This window comes from Salvia splendens, chromosome 10 (genome assembly GCF_004379255.2).
Source record: "Salvia splendens isolate huo1 chromosome 10, SspV2, whole genome shotgun sequence".
Classification (NCBI taxonomy): domain Eukaryota; kingdom Viridiplantae; phylum Streptophyta; class Magnoliopsida; order Lamiales; family Lamiaceae; genus Salvia; species Salvia splendens.
The window spans coordinates 22,590,798-22,612,356 of record NC_056041.1 but is presented as its reverse complement, the minus strand read 5'-3'; the positions used below and the strand labels follow the sequence as shown (position 1 = coordinate 22,612,356).

The window sequence follows — 21,559 nt, the reverse complement described above, 5'->3', positions numbered from 1 at the left end:
ATCTTTGAAAATCCTACTTTTAAATATTTGTGTATAAAATACATTTTTTTTTGCATAACGGTATTACGGTATACCGTAAAAGTGCGTATACCGCAATAACGGTATGGTATCAATATGATATTATATCATATTGCAGTTTTAGATACAGTATACAATATGAGGTTCTCGTTATGGTATACCGTACTGACTCACCCATAGTTGTGGCAAATGAATGGGAAAGCTAGAATGTGGCTGCAAGTGAGTAAGCTTTTATTTATTTATTTTGGATTACATTAAAATATTTTTTTGTATTGTTACAACAAACATTCATATTATTTCTTAAAAAATTTCCTTTTTATAGTACGTAATATAAAATCTTCACTCTTTTAGTTTTGTTGAAAATTTCATAAATGCCACTCTCATTATTTCAAAAAACCTTTTCACTTCAAATTTTCTTTATTATTACAAAACTAAATAAAATCTTTTTATTTTTCTTATTTTATCAAAAAATATGTAATGATATTTTTATTAATTTCTCTACAAAACCCCTAGTATATATAGATATAGATTTATCCTAAAGAATAAAATAATGGGGCACATTGAACTCATACCTAAACCCCCAACTGCTTTTATGCAAAGTAATTATATCCTGTTTAATGTTTGTTTGGGCACATATTAGAAATAGGAAAAGTCTTTATCCGTTACGGAGATGGAGGCAAAAGACAGGCTCTCTTCCTAATTATACTAATGATTTTGTATAATTATCTTAATTACAATAAATTTAATACGAAGCGAGTACAGCTCAGCTGATAGATCTCACACCGGAATCCAGCTAATCATCATTTTTATATTTCCCCTCTCTCTCTCTCTCTCATCACACTCCCACTCTCAACTAAAATAACTCCCTTCCCCTTTCGCCATCACTGTCGCCATCATCACACCCTTCCCCACCACCACCACCACCACCGTTTTCCTACTGTAGTCAATCTTATTACCCTAGAATTACATCACTGCATCTTAAATTCATTCAATCTTCTCTGAGAAGGAAAGGCGCGACGCTGACTTCGCGAAGCTAATAAACTTTTTTACTTTTCATCGTTAGTTTCTCCGCCGGGGAAAAAATTGAGGCTTGTTTCGGAGTTCGTAATCGTGCTCGGAGATTCACTTTTTTTTCCCGGTCAATCTCTGCTCTCAGCACTCAATGTTTCGTGTGTGTATGGTTACATGTGGCGGTATATGCGAAATTGAAATTGAAATTTACATGTAGGTAAATTAGAGTGTGTAAAATCGACTATAATTAAGTTTGTTTCAACTTTGGTCAGCAAATGTGCTTGCGTGAGCGTATGCATGTGTGTTTTAGTAGGCTTCCTTGTGTGATTTTAATCTGAATTACTGTTATGATGTTACGGATATTCTGTTTAGTTGCTGTGAGTTGTTGTTTCGAGATTATGTGGAGAAATTGAGTTATGTTATACTTTGAGAGTATTGAACAGTGTGCCTAAGTTACTTACCATCCTTAGGTGATAAACTAAGTGGGGGAGAAAATGTGTGCTTGTCAAGTCTAATAATAATACTTGCTTTCATACTATTGTCATATAGCTAATACTTGAGATTCAGTTACCGCAGGAAATGTATCACATGAACTGATGAGCCAGTGCACAAGATTACTTGAAGTGGGGTGATTGTGGATATAGCAAGTTTTATGATTCAGCTTTGACTTGACTGATTCAAAGTAGCAGCGATAACGATTGATTCTTGTGGAAATCTTGGCTCATTAACGTGTTAATCAATATTGACACATTTTTTCATTGGACGGTCATGCTTCAACTGAAATGTTGGTATTATGTCTGCTGGAGTGTTTTTTGTGGATACTTTTGGGTACATGTTCTTTCTCACAGCTTGGCGTGTACTGAAGAACAAGCCCTCAAGCTGGACAGAGTGTCAGCTCATGGTCTCTCACTTTTAAGTGGTGCAAATCGAACCAATTATTTTTCCAGATTACAAATATTAGGATCTTCAACTGAAGAAGATGATTTTGTTTCTTGTGAGGACTTGAAGGGTGTTGGGTCATTTGATATTAATAATACATGTGTTCTCAATTCAAACCTGAATAGGAGTTCAGACATATATGTAGTTGGTGGTGGAAACCTAGAGATACTTCCTCATGTAGAAATTCTTTGTCCAGTTGAAGGTTGTACGATAAGTTTCAATTTATCTGGCACCATAAAAGTTGGTCACAATGCAGCTGTAGTTGCTGGTACAGTGATTTTTTCTGCTGCCAATCTGACCGTGGAGCCTAATTCTTCTCTAAACACATCATCATTGGGTGGGTCACCACCTCCTCAAACGAGTGGAACGCCTGTCGGCTATGATGGAGCTGGCGGAGGGCATGGTGGACGCGGTGCGTCCTGTTTGAAAACCAACTTCTCGAACTTCTGGGGTGGTGATGTTTATGCATGGACTACCTTGTCTAAGCCATGGGCTTATGGTAGCAAGGGTGGTGGTACATCTGAACACCACAAGTTTGGGGGGAGTGGTGGTGGACGTGTATGGCTTGAAATAACTGATACTCTCTACATGAATGGATCAGTAACTGCTGAAGGTGGAGAGGGAGGATCACTTGGTGGTGGAGGATCTGGTGGGAGTATCATAATACGAGCTACGAAGCTGTGAGTAACCCTACTTGAATTGTTTAGTGCAACGCCAAATGCGCACAAGAGCTTAACCCTACTACTAATAAAAAGATACCCTGGATCCTTGGTGAATAGATATCTGAAATGGTACCTTAATGTCAATTAGAATTGACATAATGATTGATTTTGTCCATAAAAGATGAATTCAAACTAATTGTCCTGGACTTGTACAATCTGATTAACTGCTCTTTGGGAAAACTTTTGCCTGGTCATATTTTGTTATTGGCCATTAGAGAATAGAAAAAACTCGTCGGAACTGAAAGCCACTACCTTTACCATCTATGCTACTTCTGATTTTGTAATTTGTAAAGATGATGTTGTACAAGATCACGATTTAGTGTGAATACGTATATGTTCAACCAGATCACATTTCCTGTGGGAGTTAAGTTAATGTGGCCTTTTGAGTTGAAGCATTGACTTTCAGGGCCAAAACCCTGAATAATCTGATAGACCTATATCTTCTAATCTGATCTGCCAAAAGCCTAAAACTAGACTGGATGAAATATACTCTTATGATTTTTTTACATCTCGAAAGATTAGTGGTTGATAAGTTTCTCCCATGGTCCTCGTTTGGGTTAGTCTTTAACATAGAATTACTTAGTATATTTTAATTTAAATAATGTGATATTACTGAACAGGAGGGGCTTTGGGGTCATCAGCGCAGCTGGTGGGAAGGGATGGGGTGGAGGTGGAGGTGGACGAATATCTCTTAACTGCTACAGCAAGCAAGAAAATGTCAAAATTACAGTGCGCGGTTAGTGCTAATCTTGCCCACATTGTAATTTTAGTAATAGACCCCTAAGGAAGATCTTTTGCTAATGCTTTACACTTCTTCATGAGTAGGGGTGAGCATTCGGGTTTCGGTTCGGTTTTTTGCCTAAACCGAAAAACCGAATTTTGTTCTAAATTCTAACCGAACCGAACCTGAAAAACCGAAAACCAAACTTCAAAAACTGAACTAAACCGAAAAAACCGAAATTATATGAAATAACAAAAAAAAACCCAAAAATAATATATATAATATTTTATTTTAATATATTATATATATACAAATATAGGGTCGCGTTAAAATGCTAGCTAATTTCAATTGAGAACCTCAATTTTGTATGTTAAAATTATCAATACTGGGATATAAGAATATTAACATCATCTGTTGATATATTTATGTTTTGTGTTGATATTAAAATTCACGTGTAATATTGACAAAGTTATGTCTTTGCATTGATAATTTTAATGCACAACATTGAAGGTTCTGGGTTCAGGATTGAGAATTAGGTAGCATTTGATTATATCCCTACAAATAGAATATATAAATATAAAATTAATAGAATATACACATATTATATAAAATATATTAAAAGAATATATATGTTATTATATTATTAAATTAACAGAATATATAAATATATATAATATTATATAAAATATAATTCGGTTTTTTGGTTTCTCGGTTTTTTATTTCGTTCGAACCGAACCGAAAAATCGAAAATTTTGTATTTTCCGAAATAGACCAAAACGAAAAACCAAAAAAACCGAACCGAATTTCAAAATTTCGGTTTGGTTCGGTTCGGATATTCGGTTTCGGTTTTTTTTTGCTCATCCCTATTCATGAGTAATTTCTTACTTCCATCCCTCATTTGCATGGTAATGTTTTCAATATTAAGTTTTACATTTGAAACTACTAACTATTTATTTTCATTTCTTTAGCATAGTCAACCCTATCGTATTCGGGAATTATGTTATTATGTATAGGTCGGTGCCATGCACGCCTTGCATTTTCAGCTCATCTATTTTAGTTTCATTCTCCATTAAATATGAATTAGATCAAAAAAATTTACTTATGGGGTCTTATAAAAATTCTTCACTGTACGCCGCTGATTGATTGAAATTATTTATCATAAGTTCCTTTTTTATATTTTTGTTTTTGCTTATTAAAATTGATGAATAGAATTTGAATTTCCATGACAATGACAAATCACTCTCAATCGAAACACTTTTCTAGCTTTGACCTTTAGAAGGCATTAATAATTGCAAGGACGTGCATACTTTGAAAGCTTATAAACATGCAAATAAAATAAATCTAGAACAATTGTAATCTCACGATGCGTAAAAAACCTTGCAGCCTGGTACCGATATGATACTTTTTGATATTTGTATTGACTTGACCATGTAAATAATGTATCTTCCATTAGATGTATCATTAATAATAACATTTTCTTTGTTGCTTCATATAATGTTGGCTTAATCTCCTAATTGCTGGATTCGTACTTAGAATCATCCTTGAGCCTTTTACATTGGGCCAAATTGGAAGTTACGCTTGAACATTGCACCACCTATCGATGTCTAGAGATTAAATATCATACGCAAACATTGGAAATGAATGGTAGTGGTAATGAAGACTACATGTAAGGTGACTTTGGATACTTGCAACACAACCTAATTGTATAACAATAAACTATAGAGACATGTGGAAAATTAGAGGCATAGTAGAGAAAAGTAGTGGGTGTATTTTATTACTTTACATTTTACAAACACACACACATATATATAGTGCAATTGACTAAGCCTAACTAGGACACATAACCGATGTGAGATACTTATTCTATTACACTCCCGATCATGTCTAGCTTGGTACAAAATTCTTAGAAATGTTTCGCGGCCAATGGTTTTGTGAAGATATCAGCAGTTTGGTTGGATCTGCACATCTCCAGTGAGAATCCCACATAGCTTTGACACTGTCCATGAACATGATGTTCTGAATCACAGATGGTTCCAGGCTCAAATCCTGGAGCTATGTACTATATGATGCCTCTGTGTTTCATAGACATCGTATTTGACCTTTAGAGTTCAGTGCCCTTCCACATTATGGAGGTTATACAAAACCAAACTATGTTTGTATGCATAATTAGCGGAAATGATGTGAAAATCTTGCCACAATTTTTTTTCCATATTCATATAATTTTCATCTTCATAGGGTTTCTAGGGTTAACCTTGTGTATGGTCTGTCTTCTTTGTGGCAGGTGGATTTAGTGTTGGTTGTGGTGGGAATTGTGGTGCTGCTGGCACTTACTTCGATGCATCTGTATTGAGTTTACGAGTTGGCAATGACAACTTGACAACAGAAACTGAAACTCCTTTGTTGGATTTTTCTACAAGCCCACTGTGGACAAATGTTTATGTTGAGAACAATGCAAAAGTTTTAGTGCCTCTCCTCTGGACAAGAGTTCAGGTCTACCATCATCTCCTTTTCCGATTTAAAAGTTTAACTTGTGTTTATCTCTGACACATATAGGAAGTATTTCCTTGACAAAATGTTGCAGATAAAATACATGTTTAGAGACTTTTTCATCTAATGCAGTCAATAACGAATGTTTAGAATCATATACCTTTGACACTAATAACAGGTGGTCAATGTTCATCCATCTGGTGAAGGGACCTTTCTTATTGAATATAGACAATGTTCTACTTTCCTTTTCAATAGCGAAATAGTTATACCATCACTACTGAAAACTATATGTACAATAGTTTCCTTTTCCTACATCAAGGTTTGCCTCTGGCGTATATGCATAGTTTGATTCTTGTGTTCAATTCAATCATGTAGACTATGAATTGTAATGCTCATAGGATTCTTGGTTGTATTTCTAATGTATGTGTGAATCGCTTTGTGGTATTTATAGTGTATATGTAAGTGGCTGCTGATTAATTGATACTTATGTACTATTCAACAATTCAACAATAATGTAGTGGCAATTCCAACAGTCGGAACATATTCTGTAAAATATCCACCTATACTCCGAAAGCATTCAGGTTTATCAATGACAAGCAGCTGGTTCCTAAGGTTTCTGTTCAGAAGCATTAAAGGCAGCTGTTTCTGGAGATTGCAAATGCATATAGTTGCCAAATCGCAAGTGTAGAAATCTGTCGTGCTTGTACAATCATAGTAGTAATCGATCAATTAAGTACAATTACTGAATCCCTGTTGTAAAATCTTCAATACTGTTCATTAGTGAGATTTAGTGAGATTTCCTAGTTGACTGATCATTAGTTTTTTTTTTCTTTGCACCAAATGTTGTTGTTGCTGCTTAGGATGATACAAATAACATTTGAACTGAACTTTTCTTTGCTGGGAATAACCCATGATGATTTCTTGGAACTTTCCTTTTGAAGGTGAGAGGGCAGATAAGCTTGTATCGTAAAAGCAGCATTATTTTTGGGTTGTCTGACTATCCTGTCTCGGAGTTTGAACTTGTTGCCGAAGAACTTCTAATGAGTGATTCCATTATAAAGGTACAATCCTTTTTCTTATGCTATATATCTGCCTCTCAGCGTCTATAGATTTATAGTACTAATAAGTGTGGTTTTGGAAATATAAGCTCTGTGCTTATATTCAGATTTACCTCAACCTTAAAGTGCAACATGTTCAAGTACATAATGTTTTGTGACAGGGAAATTATTTGTTGGTATAAAGTGGGTGGTATTAAAATCTATTTAATGATACCTTGATCCTCATATCTATATCTTGAATCTTGATCCTCATATCTGTTAATATTGGGGGCAATCAAAATTTACAAATCCCATTGCTTCATATTAATCCATACCATAAGGTGCAACATGCTTGGGTTAATAGATTTTGTCCAAGATTCAGTTTGAAGTTTGGTGAGGTACTTTATTTTTGGAGGTCAAGTTGGATGAACCACACACTTCTCTAGTGTCTGAGAAATTGAATGCTTGTACCATTTTAGTGCACAGTTAAACTGGAGTAATCAATTAAAGAGGTGACATTAGCAAACATGATTCTTGTGAAGTATAATGAACATATTAGAAACTACGTAAAAATATGTTCTTTTCATCCATCTTCAACTTTATCATATTCGAACGAGTCCTAAGTTTTCAAACAAAGACTTAGTATGGAGCTCCATTGTATTAATATAATAATTTTTTTATGAATGTTCATTAGATAGTATTGAAGGAAGTTTGTACACAAATCATAATATGAATGGAAATAAGGAATGCTGGGCTATTAGATTGCCAATTAATGGACCCAAAGCCTTGGTTAGTTTTTAATTTTATAAAAAGGATATCAAACAAATAAGTGCCCTATCGACATGGCTCAAACTCAGGACTATGATGACGAAATTTTGTAATTGATTAGTTCAATGTCTTATTGGATGTGCAATTATAAGGATAGCAATTATACACAAGAGTTCCATAGAAGTCTATACATGTGTACTTTAGGATGTGCAATATAAAGGATACAGAAAATGCTTCTCCAGTTCTGCTTGATTTCATTTTTCTGATGAAATTTTATTTGAGCTGTACCTTGCTTGACAGGGGAAGCAGAAGTATGGGGCTGTCACCCATTGAAAATTTTCTTATTTCTCATCTTCAACTGGACTAACAACTCATTCTTTAAAAGATAATGAGGAAAACCAAATGCTATTGACTACAGTGTTTTAATGACCTAATCCTATTCTATAAGAGTTAAGACCATTGTTTCCTGACCAGAATAAAACAGAACTCAGTTTTAGTCTTCAAACCAATATTCACTATTTCTGTGTATTTCTGTCTCTACTAGGTTTATGGAGCTCTTAGAGTATCAGTCAAAATGTTACTCATGTTGAACTCACAAATCCAAGTTGATGGTGGAGGAAATGCTGATGTTGCTACATCCATCCTCGAGGTCAGAAATCTTGTTGTTCTTAAGGTAATTTCTACTTACAAAAAATCTGCGAATGTTGTCTTGATTAGAAGATAGATTTTATTTCGGCGTTAAATCACTACTTAATCCTTTTGGCGGCAGGACTACTCTGTGATCTGTTCGAATGCAAACTTGGCTCTATATGGGCAAGGACTTTTAAAACTGACAGGTGAAGGTGATGCAATAAAAGGCCAGAGACTATCATTGTCGCTATTCTATAATATTACTGTAAGATATCAGTTAAAGAAAAAACTTGTCTTCTTTTTTCCTTCTCCAAGTTATGTTCCATAAACGGCAATTCCTAAAGTCAGGCAGTACATTTTGTTTATTATATTTTTGCTGTATGAATTATTTTTATATTCGCTCACAACTAAAACATCTCTGTGATTAGTTTAGAATGCTTTAATACAAATCCAATGCCTACTCAGTATGTGTATATGTTTTCTGACATTGGCTAAACTGTTCCCTTAGAAATACCACAGTATAAGCTTTTATTTGCTAAAATTGTAATTTACATGATGCCAAAGTATTGGGATCTTTCTACGTGAGTTGTGATGTACCTTATCTTTTCATAGAACAAAAAAATCTCCTTGCATCAGAAAGGGATCAAATATAGCCCTAGTGAGGTTAATTTATTTTCACCAGAATTGACATTTATACGAAGCTGAAGTCTTAAGTTCTTTCCACTGGAGTTGGCATATGCTTTTGCTCTTTGTAGGACAAACAAATATCCTTGCATCACAAAAGGATAAAAATATAGCCTTGTAGATGTTCATTGATTGAGAAATTGACTGCATTCTCCATTTTTGGCTGCTTCTCGGTTTTCTTTATGCCCTTCAAACATTATTTTTATATCACAACTTTCACGTGGTAGGTTGGCCCAGGTTCTTTACTTCAAGCTCCCTTGGATAATGATGATAGTACACGCTTGTGAGTAGATCGAACAGTAATACCATATGCATAATGATTTCTTTTTTATTTCTATATGGATAAATGAAATCATCTTATGTTCACCTGAAACAGGGTGACAAAATCTCTCTGTGAGAGTCCAACATGTCCTATGGATCTGATAACTCCACCAGATGATTGTCATGTTAATTACACAGTGTCCTTCTCCATGCAAGTAAGTCAGATAACTTGTAAATACCCTCTGCATCTCTTTGAGAGTTTATCTCGCCATCATGGAAATTAAAAATAACTTTACATATGTGGTGTTTATTTATTTTTTGGGAAACTGTTTAATTTATTTGAGGTTATAAGCAATGTGTGTGGGGGAGGGAGGTGTCTGAATTTTTATTTTCTTTTTTGGTGCCATGGACATTGTTGAAAGTGTCCAGATTCAACCTAGTAATTCTTGCTTCCATATACTAGCATGGTATAACTATAGTTTCGAAGAATTTATTTAGAGGCTTGAGAATTCACATGTCTCTTGAAAAGGTTAGTAATTTCATGTTTTCTTCCGTTTTCTTTCTTGTATAGCACAATGACTAGATCAATGGATTCTTGTGGATGTAATTGTTAAATTAAAGGAAGCAACTAGTCATTAAAAAACATCTTAAATTAACATCACTGAGTGGGAAGGAAACATAGACCAATTAGGAGAGAAAAAGTTTCTCATTCCCAAGGGCGCTGTCTGCGTTATCCTTGACAGTTCTTTCTTGTAAGGAGAAACACATCTTTTATTCAACAGAGCCACGCAAAGCCCATGCTTGCAGCCAAATCCTAAAAATTAAACAACAGCTTATTAATTATACAATATTACAATGAAATGAAAACAACAGAAAATGCACCCACATGTAAACCATGTCTATTATAGTTATTCTTTGTGCAAATTTATGACTAGTTCTGACTGTTTTATATTTACAGGTTTGTCGAGTGGAGGATATTCTGGTGAGTGGGGTTGTTAAGGGAAGTATTGTTCACATTCACAGGGCAAGAACTGTTATTGTGGACAGTGTTGGCATGATAACTGCATCAGAGTTAGGTATATATGTATATATATATATTCTACAATCTGGTGGCATGCTACTTGCTCATTGGATTCTGAATGCTGCCTTCCAGTTTAATGCATTTTAATTATTTTGTATGGTGCAGCTTATGTGTTTCAGCTAAGCAGTATATATATGTGATTGGGTTTTTCTTGTGGCATGCTGTCCAGGTTGTAAGACTGGTATTGGTAAGGGAAATTACTCGAATGGTGCTGGTGCTGGTGCTGGACATGGTGGGAGAGGGGGATCTGGATTTTTCAATGGAATCCACAGTGAAGGCGGTCAGAGATATGGCAGCGCTGATCTTCCTTGTGAATTAGGTAGTGGAACAGAGGGTCGTAATCAGTCTGATGGATATGTGGCTGGTGGTGGATTAATAGGTTAGTATTTTAAATAGCTGTTATATTTTAGTCTTAGCAATGCGTGGTTTCCTTGTGGTAATTTATGTGTCGACAAATCAAATACGTTGAACTAATGCGACATGGATATGCATGAGAAAAACTTAAATCGCTCTATTGTCTTTTCTCTTATAAATGGTGTATGTGACCTGTGTTCCTGTTTATGCTTTATTGTAGTTATTGGGTCCAAGCAGTGGCCGCTTCTCAGGCTGGATAATTATGGGTTTATCAGTGCTGATGGCCAAAGTTGTCATAAGTCAACTCATAATAGTAATGGTACTCTAATAGGTGGACTTGGTGGAGGTTCTGGTGGAACCATCCTTCTTTTCCTTCAAGCAATTTCACTTGTAGAAAACTCTTCTTTATCAGCTGTCGGAGGCTATGGTGGTGCTTTAGGGGGTGGTGGTGGTGGTGGTGGAAGAATCCATTTTCACTGGTCTAAGATAGCAGCTGGAGAGGAATATGTACCGCTTGCATTTGTCAATGGTGCAATCAACTACAGGTATGCAAATTTCATGATATACATACATGTTTTTTTGTACTTTAGGGTGGTTCTACAATAAAGGTTCCCGAAATGAGAACCTTTATTTAGATTGCAGTTTTGGCAAAAACGCATACCAGGTATGCGTTTTTAAAAATGTAGCAGCTTTAGAAGCGCATATGGCGTATGCCGCTTGGAAAACGCATTTGGGAAGTATGTTTTCAATAATGCACACACCAAACAATTCAATTAAACCAGAATTATAAGCCTCATCGAACATCATTTGTATGCATGTCATATCAAGTCGAGCACCTATATAACTGTATCTATATGCGTTGATTTATAAAACATCTTATTATTTCAATATTTCTACATTTCGATCATTTTTGTTTATTCCAATCCTTTTTACAGACCAAACAAACAAACTCATCACACGAACTCTCCCACTCAAAATAATGTGTCAATTTGAGTAGGATGGATTATACGCAACATCCACACCAGAACATTGTATTATTTTACAGCCCTAAAACAATTTACGCAAAGAAATCACTACAACCTGGCCCATATTTCAAATAAAAAGAGATTATAGATAAAAAAATTAGAATGGTAAACTCTAAATCTTCTTCTCTCTCTCATCCTAAATTCTACCCTAGTGGCGCCGCCTATCGTCGGCCCACCACCCTCCAGCACCGCCCCCGCCTTCTTCCAGAACCTCCGCAACCCTCCAGCCCCTTGCCTTCGCCCAGAACCTCTGCATCCAGGCCCATTTACCTATATAACCCGGCCCATACTAGTGATGATGATTTTAATTTAGTCATTATTATTGTTGTTATCAATTATGATGATTGTTGAACTAAGACTTTAATTGTTAGATATATTAAATAATTGCTTGTGACTTTATGCTTTAATAATTGTTTTAAGAGTTTAGATATTGCATTTTTGTTATTTTAATCTAATGGCTGAGATCGTTTTGATCGTTTTGATCTAATGGCTGAGATTTGTTCTCTGGGTATGCACTTAATATTAGTTATACTTTGATCATTTCTCTCTCTCTCTCTGCGTTTCTTTATTTAAATCTAGTTTTGCATAGATTAAAACCCTATATATATATTAATAATATTTTATTTATTTATTTATCGACTGCCATATCCATGTGGCGGTTTTTGGGTGGACTGCCATTAGCCGCCATATGCCATTGACTGCAACAAATACATATCAAACTGACTTTCAAAATAAATTAAGAAACCCTAATTTTACAAATAACCGTTCCCTAACACTTAACAAAGTTGAAAATAATTCAATACCCAAACCAAACTTACCTCAATTTGTGAAAAATCTTTTCTAATTTCTGAAAATTGTATGTGTGTATGGTGTGTTTGAGCAAAATGGGGGAAAAAGACATTCTGCTGCATTTAAGACAAGTCAAAAACGTGTTTGGGGTGTGCGGCTTTAAAAACGCATACGCCAAGTGTGTTTTTAAAAACAAACATATCAAATGTGATTTCAAAGCCACTCATCTAAATGTGCTTTTCCCAAAACTGTAATCTAAAAGAAAGGTTCCTGTTTTGGGAACCTTTATTGTGGAACTGCCCCAAAGTAGAAAAAAACATTGATATACAACTTGCTAGTATCTCCACTGAAATTGTTGTTCACTTCTTAATTGGTGTGTCCAAGGACATCAATATTCACTTGGATACCATTAATTGATCCATTGTTGTGCCATCTATTTGTTAGTCAAATCAAAACAGAATCTTCTGTAGGTAGCTTCTTTTAACGCACTATGTTGAAATCTTCTCTTCACGTCAAACATGATGTGGCTTTTATGTTGTCTTTGGTTTGTTAGCGGGGTAATTTCATATTTACTCCTTAATGTACTTATTTTATTCTTTCTGGTTGATCATCTAGAATTTCAATATTCCTGCTATTTCCTACTTTAATAATATGTAAGTGAACTGATAACCATAGCAGACGTATAGTGCAAGCATTCGAATGAAAATTTTGCATATGTACCGGATAACAAACGTGTCCATTTTGTTCCAGTGGAGGTGCTGGAAGTGGAGCTGGTCGTTATGGGGAGAAGGGCACAATTACTGGAAAGAAGTGCCCTAAAGGCTTGTATGGTACATTCTGTACAGTATGTTCCATGTTCTCCCTTTTCTTCTATAGCTTTGGGTTGGGTAGAAGTATGCAAGGACAAACATTATGCAACATTAAAGCACTCGTTAATGTGGTGAAGATTTCATTTTAGTCTTGTTTCATGAATATCACATTATGTATTTATGTTTGGTATTACTACTAGGAGCATAGCACATCTTTGTTTTTTAAGGGTAAAAGGTCGATTTTGTCCCATCATTTGGAACATTTTCACGTAAATGTCCCGCCGTTTAGGTAATTACCATTAAGTATCCTTTACCCTTCTTTTTTAGTAATGTAAATCACCAATTCTTTTGGAATTCTCCATTGTGATGTGGCTATCTACCTTTTCACTTTATTGTGAGTTCATATTTACAACTTAGAAAGTGGACATACTCCTCGTGATCCAATTGGTTGGCACCATTGATTGGAGATGTGTGACATCTCCTTCGTAGTCTTCCTGAGTGGCTTTATAGATGGTAGGGGTAACTTTTTAATCATGCTTGATTTGGAATGTAGGTTAGTTGTCTAGAATAAATGCCAACTGATTGCATGACTAAAGGGTTTAGAAGATCGTCCTTTAATACTATAATGCAAGAAATCATTCTTCGTTCTAACCTATAGAACCATGCATGGTATATCTATCCTGATTATAGCTCACTTACTTACTACAATGTTGGTACTATAGGAATGCCCTGTTGGAACATACAAAGATCTTGAAGGATCAGATCCCAGTCTTTGCAAGCCTTGTTCTCTTGAACAACTTCCTACTCGTGCTATGTTTGTATATGTAAGAGGTATTGTAATTAATATGATGCATTTGTTCATTCAATATATCTTCATAAGTTTACATCTACTTCTTTAACATGCCCTATCTTCTGCAGGGGGGGTAACCCAGTCAAGTTGTCCTTATAAATGCATATCTGACAAATATAGGACACTGAAGTGCTACACACCTTTTGAGGAGCTGATATATGCATTTGGGGGGCCCTGGCCCTTTGCTTTTCTATTGTTCTGTGTTGTCATGGTCCTATCTCTAGCATTGAATTCTCTCAGAATCAAACTTATTGGATCAGGATGCTCTTATGACGGGGCAAACTTGATTGTGCATAATGATGATCAACGTTCTCCTTATCTTCTTTCATTATCTGAGGTGTGTATATCCTACTTCCCGCAGTGTAACTACAGCCATGGCATGGTCAATTTATGGTCTGAGTTGTGTTAATTTATTTTCCAGGTTCGTGGTGCTAAGGCAGAAGAAACTCAGGGTCACGTACATAGAATGTATTTTATGGGGCCCAATACATTTAGAGAACCCTGGCATCTTCCTTACTCACCTCCCACTGCAATATTTGAGATTGTGTAAGAATGTTTGCTTTTATTGACACTTTTTCGCTCTAGTGCATAATAATTTTCGCTAAATGCCGAGAGATATTTTCACATTTCCAGATCGGTGGTTTAACACCAGATTTAATGTGATATCTATGGTCCAGTTTTAACATTTTTAATATTCTCTTATTATTTTTCTGAGTATTTTAAATGCCGTATTTGTCTTAACAATTCTTTCTATACTGTGCTGGATTATAGTTTTATTTGATGTTCAGGTTATGCCATATTTACCTGATTTCATGCATACAAACTATATGGACTTGATATCTTTCATGTTCGGGCCAACAATTTCTGTAGTCACCAGCCATATTTATTTGGCAATGCAGGTATGAAGATGCCTTCAACAGATTCATTGATAAGATAAACTCTGTTGCTGCATATGAATGGTGGGAAGGGTCAGTTCATAGCATACTTTCAGTCCTTGCATATCCTTGTGCCTGGTCCTGGAAACAATGGCGTAGAAGAAAAAAGATTCATCAGCTTCAGGAGTTTGTTAAGTCAAAATATGACCACTCTTGTCTACGCTCTTGCAGATCTCGTGCTCTATATAAAGGAATGAAGGTCTTTTGGATATTCTTCATGCTTATTTACATATTTGTTTGATTAATGTACTTATGTATGATCTTAATACTTGTCCAAATATTATAAATTATACTTCCTCTGTCTACGAAGAGTGGTCTTATTGTCATTTTTGTCCATCCACCAAGAATGTGGCGTTTCCAGTTTAGGACATAACCCCTTATATTTTACCATCATTCACTCTCAATATTTACAAAACAAAACATTTACTTTTAGTTTTTGGTGGGTCCATAAATCTCTCCTACCCAATGCTCATAAAACACCTAATACCATAAATCTCTGTTTGCAAAAGTTGATTGAGCTGAAGAGGATGATTGCATATGTACATGGAATGCTTGTGAATTTGATATTTTTACATGTGAAATTCCCTTTTGCAGGTCGGAGCAACTCCTGACTTGATGGTTTCTTACATTGACTTTTTCCTTGGTGGTGATGAAAAACGAATAGACATGGTATCCAGTGTGCAGAAAAGATTTCCAATGGGAATTATTTTTGGAGGGGATGGAAGTTATATGTCTCCGTATAATCTGTACAATGATACATTATTGACAAACCTTATTGCTCAGGTAACTTTAATGTTTCAATCCGCTATTCAGAATTAATAGGAGTTTGTGATAGGTAAACATAGGTGGGAACTGCTAATAAATTCCTTTTCTCCATTTATCCATGTGAAATTCTAATTCTTCTCAACACTCAGTCAATTCTATTAAAAAAGTTTTCTGAAATATTCAGAAACAATCTTCTCCATGATACAATAAAAGAAAGACGAGGAGATCTAGAGAAAATTTCTATTTCAAAACAGCCCAACAATTATAGCTTGATATGATGATGATGATGATGATGATGATGATGATGATTATGAAAAATTATACTCCCTCCGTCCCTCTGCAGTAGAGGCGTTTTATTTTCAGCACCCGTTTTGGAAAAATAATAATAAATAGTTAAAGTATAGAAAAAAGTAACGTAAGAGATAGAATAATATAGAGAAGACTCTTATCTATATTATTCTCTCTCTTATTTTACTCTCTCTACACTTTAACTATTTATTATCATTTTTTCAAAATAAGTGCTCAAAATGAAACGCCTCTACTACAGAGGGACGGAGGGAGTATATGTATATGGTTTCTAATATACTTCATAACAATAAAGTCATTTGTTTGTCGTTTCTTCTCATACAAGATATTCCAATTTCAGCATGTACCTCCATCTGTCTGGAAGCGCTTTGTTGATGGCTTAAATGCCCAATTGAGAACTGTGACACATGGATCTATACGGACAGCTCTGGCTCCCATTATCAATTGGATGACTACTCACGCTAACCCCCAACTTGACTTTCATGGTTCTAAAATCGAGCTGGGGTGGTTCCAAGCTACATCTAGTGGGTATTATCAATTGGGAATTTTAGTACTGGCTGGTGGTTGTTCTCTAGAAGATCTTCATCACTCCGACTATATGGACAACTGTGATGCATCATCGAGGTAGTAAAGTTTAATAGTATGGTATCAATTAATCATGTTTGCTTAATTGAATAACATGTGTTTTATAAATTGGTTCTTTTTTTTTGTCTCTTTAGCTAACATGATAAATTTTTCTCCAACTGAGAACTGCAATACCGCATCAGTGATGGAAAATTTCTATAAGCTTTTTAGTACTCCTCTGTTCTTTGTTAATGGAGTCACTTATTTTCAGCACGTAGATTAAGAAAGCGATGTTTAGTATGTTAAGTGGAAGGAGAATAAAGTAGGAGAGGGAATAAAATAATAGAGATGAATAGAGAATAAAGTAGAGAGAGTCTTACTTTTTTTGCCAAAATTAGAAATGACTCAATTATCTTCGAACTTTCCGAAATGGAAAATGACTCAATTAACAAGGAACAAAGTACTTCTCAGTAATTTGCTTCACTATCAATTTTTGTAGATAAATCAAAATTTTCCGTGTGCTATCTCAAAACAACCAGAGAAATGCAATAATGTGCTTACTTTAAGCTGTATGCAGCTCATCTATCTCATTTCTGTTCCCTAGTAGAAATGTTACTGAATCTCTACTCACATTCGGCATCTGTAATTTTGAAGTGCCCTTTTCATCTGTGTGATGTTGACCTGCTACTCACTTGAAACAAATAGTAATGAAACTCTTCATATTAGTTTTCTTTTCTCTTTTATATACTTGCTGAGTGTCGTCGAATTACATCAGCGCTAAAGATTTGCTCCTTGAGGTGAAAATGTTTAGCCTTAAAAGTTCCTGGCTGATCTCATTATATCCTTCTGCAGTTTTAGGAACTTCACTGCAGGAGCACAAAAGAGTGCCAAGCATTCAGAAGAGAGCCAGGCCTATACAAGTAGTTTGCTCCACCGTAAAAAGATTACTAAGGGCTTCAATGAGGGTATTATAAATGAAGCTACCTTGAAATCACTAAGCTATAAACGGGACCTTTTCTTCCCATTTTCTCTATTGTTGCTCAACACCCGGCCTGTTGGCAGACAGGTATTGCAAGTCTGTGGTATGTTTGTGAGTACAAGGTTCACACTTTGACATTTGCTTACTTCTGTTTCAGGATACTGTACAGCTTTTGATTACTGTCATGCTCTTGGCTGACCTTTTTGTCACTCTCCTAATGCTCTTTCTGTTCTACTGGATAGCTCTCGGGGCTTTCCTTGCTGTGCTTTTAATCCTTCCTCTGTCATTGCTCTCGCCCTTTCCAGCAGGCTTGAATGCCTTATTCACTAATGGGCCTAGGAGAGTTTCACTTGCTCGTGTCTATGCCTTGTGGAATGCTAGCTCAATCTCAAATATTGTGAGTATTACAAACATTAACATTTTCACTTTCACCTAAGAAAGAACACTCCAAATAATAGTGCAATAAGGGAAGAAAAGCTAAGAGGGGATGTTGCATTGACTATATGCTTCAGACTCCTGATTTAGATTGTAAGGGTAGACGCTGTCTGCTATATGAACTCCAACTGAAAAATTAATAAATAATGTAGTGGACAGCAAAGAAAAAAGAGAGAATGCTGCACTTATTTGAACCAAGTGCCAACGTATTTTAGATTCCTAAATCTTGGTAAAAAAATAATCAGTTAGATTCCTCCCATTGATTGAAAGAAGATAAATCATCTAGAGCAATATAGATTGTTGCTTTAGGGTTTTGCCGCAACTGAGCTGCAACCAAGAAATGCTGTGGATCCAATTAAGTATTTGAAGGAAATTGTCTATAATTACTTCTTAAGTTAGCCATAGCTTGCTTGTCAGTGGCCCGATGAATATTGTCTAATTATTGACATGTGTTTTACCAAGCCTTCCTCTTGTTTTGATTGGAGAAACTCGTTGATGTCCTTTGCCGTTTGGGGCTGCCAGAATGTTAATCTGTCACCTCTATGCATTTTGTAACTTATTTTTCTTTTAAGGTAGAGACAATATTATTTTTCTTTTAAGGGAGAGACAATAGAGAATCACAATGACTAGTTTGTTCCTAACTAATATGCCTTGTTTTGTTTGGGCTGGGATTTACAGCATCACTCTGGGCAACCCAATTATGGTTCAAAGAGAAATTTATACGGAAAAAGTGACATGGTTCTTAGCTTTAACTTAGGATGTCTGCTTTCAGTTGTTTAATTATACCATTTTGTGTTTTGTTCAGGTTGTGGCATTCATCTGTGGCCTGATTCATTACATCATCACTATGGTGAAGTCCCAGGCAGAAACAAATGCTTGGCGTTCAAGGTAACTTTTTTTGACAACATGAGAATATTATTTTACCATGTTGGATGGGATTTTATTTAGTTACTTTAATTCACCATACTAAGTTTCAAAAACCGACCTAATAATTTCTAATTCGAAAATATTTCTCCCTTGACATTTCTCTTTTGACATTTCAATTTCCTACGAATTGCGCAAATGGGTTATACTTGAATGAAAATTAAAATCTCAAGGGGCAGTTTTCAAACATACTGGGCATATAATATGATGCAAATACATTCCTTCTTGACATTGACATTATGATATAAATGGGCAGAGAGAAGCTCACTGTAATTAGAACATATATGTGAGAGCCTCAAGATTTTATGAAGTGGTAGTATTGATTGCTTGGCTTCATTTTTTTTGGGAAATAACAAAGCACAAGTAGGTCTTTATTATTCCTTTGATAGAAAATCTGCACAGCAGACTCCTTGAGACCGACCAGCCTGTTGCGTAAATGAAGAGTCAGAATCTGCGTGTTTTGTCGTAGTTAGTTTGATGATAGATACCATGTAACATTTTAATGGCAGGGAAGACGATACGTGGTGGCTTTTGCCAAGCATACTGATGTTGATTAAAGTAGTGCAAGCCCGGCTCGTAGATTGGAACATTGCGAACCTGGAAGGTAAGGACCTGTCCCTCTTCAGCCCTGATCCTGATACTTTTTGGGCATATGAATCAGGTTCTTGATTAATCCATGCATAACTGGATTTACCTCTCAGCACCAAACTATCATCACTGTACAGATATATTCTTGCATAATAGAGAGTGAGGCCATTTTGTTTATGATACTTGTTGTGTACATATTGACTTTCGCAGTTGATTGTTAGGAATGATAGAAAGAGCTACTGAGACGACGACAGTATGTAACTCTCATTTGATTAATTATATTTTTACACATGTTTCTTATGTATCATTTGCAAAGCAGTCTACGCTTTGCTTCCTCAAAAATCTAACGTCTGAGATTTATCACCTCTAGGTAAATTTCATTTTTAAGTTTAATAAATTATACTTCCTCTGTCCTGTAAAAATAGTACTAACATTTTCCATTTCCATCCTTGCTCTCCCCAATTTATTTACAATTTATATCATTTTTTAGCAAAAAGTAATCATCTCTCTTACTTTATTCTCTTTTACTTCATTCACTATTCACTTAATACACACACTATTCTTAATCTCTGTGCCGAAAATAAGTGTATCTAATAGTATCATAGAACGGAGGGAGTAATGTTTAAAAATGGGCTCCACATTTCATTATATCTTTTCACCCACTTTCCTTTACATTTTTTAAAACAAGTGTTGAACTCAAATGAGACTTTTAATGGCGGACGTATGGAGTATGCATTAATTCCCATGTCGTCTCAAATATCTCTATTTTTATTAGACATGAGGAATATAATGAGCTCAATAATTTTATAGTTGGATGCAATAATAAAAATGAATCACGGACTTATGGTAAGAAGTGGCACTCATTTGATATGTATGCATCAAATCAAAACTCATTCTTATATCATAACTAATGCTAAACTAGAGCCATTAGATATGATTATCAACCGCCTAAATAACGCTATACTGTAGATTTATTATTATGTATGCAGTAAGGTAAATTAGAGAATCAATCTTTTTGTAGTTATGGAATAATCGATGATAATGTAGATTGAATTGAATAATGTCATAGTGCAGTGTAGATAACGCACTCAACGTGTTATAATTTTGTTGATTTTCAAATGTCTCATGTCACTTTAAATGACAATTGGCAATCCTTAAAAATTCTAAAAAAACTTAAATTTTATATAACTCTCTCGATTTTTAAATTATTTTTATGATTTAACAACATCTGGATTGCATATGTTCGGTAGAAAAAATTTGCACAAAAAATGTAATTTATATATATCTATAGTGACATAAATGATCTTAATTTCTTAGCTATGATGCCCTAAGTCAATGAACGTATGCCCTAAGTTCTGTATACATAATTCCAAAAGAAATGTACTCCCTCTGTTTCCAAAAAAATGAAACTCTTTCCTTTTTTGTATGTTTCCTAAAAGTAGAAATTTTCTAATTTAGGAAATGGACCCCAAAATCCACTTATACTAAATTCATTACTTTTTCTCTCCCTCTTCCTTACTTTGCTCATTTTTACTTTTTCTCCCTTCTACTTTACCAATTTTGCATTATAACCGTGACGTTTCCAAAGTTCTTATTTTCAGGAAACAAAGAGAGTAATGTTTAAGCGTATTTTCAAATTTGCAAACAAGTACAGTTTTATGAAGTAATCCATCTGTTCTAAAAAAATAGACTAATTTTACCATTTTGGGTTGTTCCCCAATATTAGACCAAGTCTAAATATGGAAAAACTTTAAACAATTACACACTAGTAATAATGTGGACTCTTCACTATATTTTCGTCTCTCTTACTCTCCATATCTCTCTCTTACTTTAACGATTGTACATTAAAACATGTGTCATTGACACATGTGGTAACA

The 21,559-nt window shown here is 35.1% G+C and overlaps 1 protein-coding gene across 4 annotated transcripts; it reads left to right on the top strand.

The window, feature by feature from the left end:
* Positions 1–842: 842 nt before the first annotated feature.
* LOC121751502 lies at positions 843–19,984 on the top strand. Of its 4 annotated transcripts, none has more exons than XM_042146248.1 (23): positions 843–1,156; positions 1,606–2,648; positions 3,311–3,426; positions 5,693–5,901; positions 6,840–6,959; positions 8,248–8,352; positions 8,473–8,598; positions 9,245–9,300; positions 9,394–9,493; positions 10,237–10,354; positions 10,529–10,738; positions 10,934–11,258; positions 13,278–13,371; positions 14,059–14,167; positions 14,255–14,523; positions 14,608–14,732; positions 15,086–15,320; positions 15,716–15,904; positions 16,533–16,816; positions 17,609–17,822; positions 17,893–18,132; positions 18,976–19,058; positions 19,604–19,984. In XM_042146248.1, exons 2-23 carry the CDS (start codon positions 1,798–1,800, stop codon positions 19,761–19,763), a joined length of 4,338 nt encoding a protein of 1,445 aa, XP_042002182.1. In that variant the 5' UTR covers positions 843–1,156; positions 1,606–1,797; the 3' UTR covers positions 19,764–19,984. The 4 variants fall into 4 exon arrangements, with proteins under 4 accessions (XP_042002182.1, XP_042002179.1, XP_042002180.1 ...); XM_042146245.1 differs by having other exon boundaries at positions 8,248–8,376; XM_042146246.1 differs by having other exon boundaries at positions 1,597–2,648; positions 8,248–8,376.
* Positions 19,985–21,559: the final 1,575 nt, after the last annotated feature.

What these genes read in the sequence shown, in the direction of transcription:
- LOC121751502 (XM_042146245.1), top strand. Translation starts at nt 1,798, where the DNA reads ATGCTTCAACTGAAATGTTGGTATTATGTCTGCTGGAGTGTTTTTTGT. An exon ending in TGTCAAAATTACAGTGCGCG is followed by an intron (nt 3,427 to 5,692) that starts GTTAGTGCTAAT and finishes TCTTTGTGGCAG; the next exon opens with GTGGATTTAGTGTTGGTTGT. An exon ending in AATGATGATAGTACACGCTT is followed by an intron (nt 9,301 to 9,393) that starts GTGAGTAGATCG and finishes CACCTGAAACAG; the next exon opens with GGTGACAAAATCTCTCTGTG.